General features: G+C 42.9%; 1 protein-coding gene across 1 annotated transcript; it reads right to left on the reverse strand.

Moving 5' to 3' along the window:
• Positions 1-753: 753 nt before the first annotated feature.
• Positions 754-3,239, reverse strand: LOC132473669 (uncharacterized). The gene is given in 3 exon segments (XM_060073881.1): positions 754-1,075; positions 1,077-1,112; positions 1,114-3,239. Coding segments are annotated over 3 exon segments (996 nt in total). The 5' UTR covers positions 1,752-3,239.
• Positions 3,240-7,762: the final 4,523 nt, after the last annotated feature.

The raw sequence follows: 7,762 nt of genomic DNA on the forward strand, positions 1-7,762 counted from the left end.
GGTTCATTCTCAAAATGCCGATTTCAAAAATGCCAAATAAAACACGACAGAAACTGTATTTTAGTACGATACTTGATAAGGAACATCAACGAACACCACTAAGCACTCGATGAAATTCACATTTCTGAAAACGAACGTTTAGGGGTGTTTTTGTATGCACATAGCCAGCCATTGTGAAGCGGGCAGGACCGAAATTCGAAATTTTTGGAACAGGTTAGACATTTAGGCCTATTAACACCGACCTCACTTGGTACCTAGTGCAAAGTTAGCTAGCAAACGCCTATTGTAAGGTTTCAAACTACACTTATCTACAAGAGAAAGTCAGTATAGAGACAATAAATTGTATACAATTAACAGATTACCAAACACAGCAGCATTATTGTTGATTTAACTTACTAGAATGTATCCGTTATGGAACTTGATTCCCTCAAGCTATCCACAGTCTTGATGGCTGAAATCCGGTTTGGTCCAGTAGTCGTAAGCGTCTTTGTATTTAATGCGCATGCGCAGGCTTGTACGTAACCTTGAAATTGTACATTCGTCTAAACAAATATTTCTAAATTGAGCTCCTAATCAAATATAACAGTATTTTAGAAAGAAAACTAAAAATGTTTATTTGGATTGAATGACTGGATTGAATGGATTGAAAATTTTACATTTGTCAAAATGGATATTTCTTAATTGAGCTCCTAATTAAAAATATCTATATTTCACAGTATTTTTAAAAAAAAAAAGAAGTTTATTTGAATTGAATTACAAAATAATAATCAGATGAAGTACGGCATAAAAACCTTTTTCCAGTGTAAGCTCTCCTCTCAGATTTATGAGAGCTGCACAAATCTGAAGTATTTTATCAATTTTAGGAACTAAGCTTATTGGCACGGTTTGTGACAGGATCTTGAACACTTTGAGACGCCTTATAGCCCGTTCCACATGAATGCGTACATTTGCTATCCGTCTCATCTGAGTCACTTGCTCATTGGTCAGCTGGCTGTGTTTGCGTGTAAAAGCAGGTATGACTAGCCTTACCCTCCTCTCCTCAACAAGATCTCTAATTGTGAACCCACGGTCCCCCATCACCAGGACGTAAACAATCAAGAAACCCTGAGTTGTGTAATATACCTGTCACTACACTTCCCACCAAAAGCCTCTGAAATAAACATCAGCATCCCTGATGGAGCAATGGCAACAAGGTACTTAACAGTGTTACTCGCATAGTAATGGCTGTAAGACTCTGAGCGCGAGTCTACGTTTTTGGCTTTTTGCAGAACACTCTCTGTGCAGTCAATGATGCAAGTTAAATCAGAGAAATGTGGCAGAAAAACCTTTGGCATAGTTGCTTTTATAGTGTCACGGGGCAGCCATGGAATGAGGACCTTGGTGTTCTCAGCAAGGATATCAACCCAACGCGTAAGTGTTTTACTGACCTGACTGGCTGATCTTTTAAAGCGCCTCGCTAAATCAGCTACAGCAAAGTTATGTCTGAGCTTCATGAGTGTTAACAAAACTTCATCTTGAGCTGGCATTGTTGATGACTGGCGCACAAAACCTTGTTGACAGGAGACAAGAGTGTTGAACACAAGTAGAGGAATCCCTGTGTACAGCAGACAGTCTTTATCACCTTTCAGTGTAACCTCTGCAATGGACAGTGAGATCTCAGGGGCAGGTGTGATGATCATGTCACATATAAGGATGGATCCTTTAGAGTAGGTATGGTCCTCCTCAGCTGGATCCATCCACTGTTTGGGCATCCTTGAAGGTTTGAGGCTGCTCGAACACCATCACAGCTTGGTCTGCAGGTAATAATAAGGCAACTTTATTTATATAGCACAATAAGATGGAGACATAGATGGAGATAATTGGATGAGGGTCTAAACATGCATTGGTCTACAGAATAGATCTAGACAAGGTTTTAACAGGACACTGACCTATGATAATTTCTAAATTAAGGATGAAAGTTAGGATACACAATTGACTTAACCAACGTAAATAGAGTATACTGTATGCTACCGTAATGTTACATAAAAAAAAAATTGCGTCAATATCAAATTTAGCATACCTGTTGTTGTTGCGACTTGACTGTCAACACTCATCCTGACTACTCTTCGGCGTTTCTTCTCAGGTGGCTTCTCATAACCCAGATAAAGCATTGGGTAAGGGTTTTCTTCCGTTGGCGCTTTGTCCACAAAATGAAATGAACAGACATAACAACATTTCGGTTGTTTTAAGTTCAGGTTCTTCAGCCTCTTCATCATTGGGCAGCAGATGGAACTGTACCATTTTGGGCACAAACACTCTGCTTTCTTTTTCGGCTTGTGATCAAAACACTCAGATTTCAACCAATTATTTAGTTTTGTCCGGTTGTTAGTACATCCTCGAACGGCACGCGTTGTTCCTGAGCTTTTTAAAGCCATAATTTTATTCAGTGACAGAGCGAGTGATGTGATTAGCAGCTCAGCTCCCACCTAACTCGAACCCTTCCGGTCGCGCGTAGTGGGCGACCGGAAGTGTGGCCCACAAACGTTTCCCCAGTAACCGCCCCGGGAAACTTGCGGATAAAAAGCTATAAAAACTACAAAATGAGTCTATTAATGCAGGCTATGTGGAAAATGCGCCGACTTTGGCTCAGCCTGGCCCCGCCCTCTTCCGCTACGTAGCTAAGATGGCTGCCGTTGAGTACAAAAAGTGTCCATCGATCATGATCTGACCTCTGCACTACTGCCTTTGTTGTGTGTGGATGTCCGGTTTCATGTCTTTTATCTGTATTTTATTCTCATGTTATTTTGCCTTCATCTTTGCCTGCTGAATGCACCATGTACAGCACTTTGGTCAGTGCAAACTGTTTTAAATGTGCTTTTATAAATAAATGTTACTTACTTACTTACATGATGAGCCACACTTATTTTCACCCGATCTGAATTAGAACGCCCTACGTACTCAAACTAAGGCTAGTAAGTACGGATAGTAGTATGGATATTGGAACACAGCATAGCCTAGCCTTCCTCTGCTCTGAGGAAACATTGTTACAAACAAACTCAAAAAACTGTTAGGAAAAGTTACCTTGTTAATTCTCGAGGAGTAAACTTTCTCAATGCTTCTGCTCATTAGCACACAGCCTCGCCATATGAACACAAACTTGTTTTTTTGGCCATTGAAATGAATAACGTAGTTATAGCCTATTGTTGGCTTATCATGCGATCACAGCTCACTGTTTTTCCATGGACAACAAAAAGAAAGTCAGGTAAAAACAAAGAGGGATAGTATGCCTGCCTGCCTGCGTGTTGTGATATCCTTAATTGCCTACCACACTTTTAATGTACTTCAACTGATGTCTTTATTCCAACTGTGGACAAACGCATACAACAAGCTCTTGGCTAAACTTCTTGCTCTGCCTATTGTTCTGTCCTAGCTTGTATCTTAAATACAGAACTTTAGCCCCCTTTATAGGATACATTAATGCTTGCATGTTAATGATTTTACATTTACATTATTACGTGTGTGTGTGTGTGTGTGTTGTGGCAACCGCGGTCGTCGGCTGCGATTCCCGAAACAAACGCACAGTTGCGGTGCAACGGTTTTATTACTGCAGCTCACAAAAGAAAGGGGAAATCATACAGTAACTCAAGTTTCTTCCACACTGGGGCAAAAAGGGTGAGGGGTCTCCGGGTCCGGTCCGTGGCGAGGTTGCCGTGGCTCCCGCTCCCGGCTTCTCCCGCGACTGTCTCTCACTCGGCTCCCTCCCGACACGAGCCCCATGGCTGAGAGAGCCCCGAATGAGTGGAGAAGCAGGCTATTTAAGCTGCTTCTCCACTGGTTCCTCAGGTGCTCTTCATCCCCTTAATTGGCAACGGCCGGGTTGCCACAGTGTGGGTGTGTGGGTGTGTGTGTCTTTGCCTGTGTCTGTGAGTTATTGGAGGTCTTCAGTCCTCCAAATACGTCAGTTTGTAGGACTACAAATTGAAAGACAGATAGACTAACTTTTTATATACCTCTCCTGTCAACAACAGGTGGGGTCGTAGACACCGTAGATCTGACCCTTCACTTGGGATGACAGGGTTGCAACAATTATCTCTGTTGCCCTCTTTTTCCATAGCAAGTTTAACTGAAAGTCAGGATTAACATTGAAATCCATGTAGCAATTAAAGTCTATAATCTATGGTTTAAGTCTACAACGTGAAATGTGAGCTTCTAATAAACTGCAGTAATTATATTGCATCCTCATTGTCTCTACCTAGGGCCATGAGGAGAAAAAATAACCATTTTCATTTCATGTCCTTTATCTTACACCTGTCATTCAAAAAAACGTAACATTACTTACTTGTGCATCTTCAACCCGTTGATTCTGCTCCACTTTTATAATCTTCTTGGTTTTGGTCTTAGTCTTGGGGTTTGGAAGGTTGTTTGGAGGATTGAAATATTTCGACTTGTGCTTTGAACTGCCAGTAGAGGTGCCCTCTTACACCATTGCTCTTCTTGGTCATCTTCCGTCTTAACAGAGCTTTGAAGGTTTCTCTCAAGTATATCAATTGGCAGGCTATGTTGAATCAAATGTTCAACATACCTCCCCTGCACTGAGGCAAACATTTTAGAAACAAACTCGGCAGATCTAAGGTATTTCCTTTTACACAGAATGCTGTGTTTCACCAACCTAAACCATAGTTTGACATGGCAATTGGTTTCCCGTGTTTTGCAGCATGTTACTCTTCTGAGAGATCCTTTAGAGTGCCTTGATAGATCACAGAGTAATACACCACTCCACAAGGGAAAGATGGCCATGTATGTCTTAAGCAAGACATTAATTATACCTGGGCAGTGGTAGTGGTTGTTTTTGCCTGTTGCTTCATCAGACAGGACATCACATGTGGCTTGCTCCCTTCTTAGGTGAAAAGCCTGCATGAATGGGGACCTTGCAAGAATACCCTTGGAAATGTCACTGGAATCACTGGTCCTGCTCCCCTCTTGTGTTTCTTCAATATCCATGTCTCGACTCTCTCTATCAAACAGCAAACACATGTGATAGAAAACCTCATGGGCTTCTGGCAAGCTTATACAGTTCAGCAGGTATGCAAAACTGTATGTTGCATACTGTGGTGACCCACAACTGCAGTGGTAAGACATTCACCAAGGGACTGTACCTTTAAGGGAAACAGTTCAGATTTACGACAGTTCCGGTTTACTACTGTTCCGATTTACGACAGTTCGGATTCTCGGCAGTTACGTTTGAGCTCATGTTGGAGTAACAAATGTTTTGATTGAAGTGGAGAGTAACACCGGGATTCCACCGGACGCGTACGCGCCGCGGAACGGCTGCGTCCTCTGCCCTGCGTCCATTCCTACCGGGCGCGTAACGGCAGCGTAGCGCTGCCTTGCGAGCCAGCCGTATTCACGCGAGATCACGCGATAATCCTAAACCTAATGTACTCACCTTCCACTCCCAAAACTATTGCAATTAAATGCCACGCTTTGTCCTTTCTGACATTTTCCTTATAAAAAGGATGATTTGCTACATAAATGACTTCATGTTGCTGAACTTCAACAATGAGTCTCTCGTCGTCCATGTTGCCGACCCTCTGAGACCCTTTGATTGATTGACTGCTGACCTGGTGCCACCGGTCATGACGTAATAATGTTGATGTGAAGTTACATGAGCTGAGTATTGTGTTTTATTTAGAAAATTGACCGGATGCTCTATGGCGTTTACTTTTCACTTCCTGCCCGGCTCGACCTGCTCTGTCGAAATTGACGCGGTTTAGCAGCGGCTCGCGGTAAAAATAGAATTGGACGGAAAGATAGCGCCGCGGCGCAGCACGCCGCTCCTGGGACGCTGCTGAAACGTTCCGCGGCGCGCCCGGTGGAAATGGTCTCATTGATTAGAGTGGAAGCGATCAGCAGCGGTGACCGCGGCGCAGCCGTCCCGCGGCGCGTACGCCTCCGGTGGAATCAGGCCTTGAAGCTGACCCATCTCCGTCTCTTGTCTCGTCATTTACCGCACTCCACAATACTCCTTTATGCCTCTGTCCCCAGTTGTTCTCCCAAAGGCCTGGGAGACTGCCTTTAGAATATGTGCAGAGCACAAATGGAGCACAGTAAAATTTGGAATGTCTTCGAGTCGTACCGACACAATTTGGAATGCTCTGCAAAGGTATGCAGAGTAATCCTCTTGGTTAAAAGAGATGAGCACACTGTTCATCAACGCCCAGCTGTAATCCGTCACTATTTGTGGAATTATTTTCCTGGTAATGTGGGACAGCCCCCTATTGAACTCCAAAAGCCAGTGGGATATTGAGAGAACACTATGGCTGTTAGTAACGAACTCCGCGACTGGCAAAGGCGGCTTGTCTTGCCCATTTCAGGCAGAACCAGGGCATAATAGAGCACTATTTTGGACTGATGGGGTACTTTCTGAACTACCCCACCTGTTGCATCAAGGTATAGGGTAGTGGGCATGGGTCGCAAAAGGGTCAATCTGGAGGAGCTGCAGATAGCCGTTCGATGATGCATGCCGACAACTTTCTCTGATAATCCTGAGTGAGCAATAACTCCAACAATTGAGAAGTCTTGCAACGCTTCTTATCTCGTAGGATATATTTTTTAAGACGTCTTTTGTGAGGCTTCTGGTTATATTACCAGCCATGATCTCCTCCACAGGTGTGTTTATCAACAATTCGTAAAAGCAGTTGGTCACGCCACTTTTTACAGCTTTTGCTATTTTTCCTCTCCTGAGGTATCTTGCTGGCCTACATTTTCTCTTTGACTTAAGGTGGCTGAATTCCCCAAACCGTGTCACCATGACGTTAATTTTTTTTGTGTTGGATTTTGGTGGGTCTTTCCTTGTGAAAGTGTAAACTGCCTCACAACCTTCAAACGCGCACTTGGCTGTGGCGCCGAGGTATGGTGAATTCTTTTTCCGGCTGCCACATGCTCTAATATTTTGGTATTTAAAGGCTAATGTGCACGATGGGTTGCTTTTCCTAAATTCATTGTAAAATATATCGGTCCACGGGGGTCTCAGTCTTTGTCCTTTTTTCGGCTTTATTTTTATCCAATTTTTTCTTGCCACCTTAAATTTGAATTCTTTTGGCCCGACTTTGCACGTCCTGTGCGTGTCCTCTTTATCATTTGTTTTTGTGTGCTCTTCTCCCTTTGTCTCAGAAACTTGTTCTTCTTCACTGTCACTTTCTGTGAGTTCTTGAACTGTTGGTGATGGTTGCTTTGTCGCAGTGTTCGAATTATCACTCCAGCTTCGGGGGGGTCAGCATTTTGAAACGGATGGTGATGACGTCACATGTTTTTTTTTTTTTTTTTTTTAAGCGGCTCTGTACATAGGAAACTAGGTTATAAATATACGGTAGTGCTATCCCTATTGTGGTGTTTTTTACATTAAGTCATTTAGCAGACGCTTTTGTCCAAAGCGACGTACAAAGGAGATGCTACAAGCAATAGAGCCTAGTGTAACAATAAATACTATTTCACACAAGAATCAACATGCAGAACTGTAAGCGCAAGTTAAGTAGCCTAATAGCTGAATAACGTTATGACAATCAAGGTAGAAACAGAGCACTGTCTTTAATAGCATCTAAGACAAGTGTAGTTAGCTAGCTATCCAAAAATAGTTTCTGACTAGGTTTATGAGTTGAATTCCGCTAGGTTGGTAACGTTAAGCATGAAAGATTAGGCTTTACGTTATAGATATGATACAGCTATCAGGTAGTTGCACCCATAGACATACAGGTTGCACCACTTCAGAAACTGTACGCCAAAG

Source organism: Gadus macrocephalus, chromosome 15, assembly GCF_031168955.1.
Source record: "Gadus macrocephalus chromosome 15, ASM3116895v1".
NCBI lineage: Eukaryota > Metazoa > Chordata > Actinopteri > Gadiformes > Gadidae > Gadus > Gadus macrocephalus.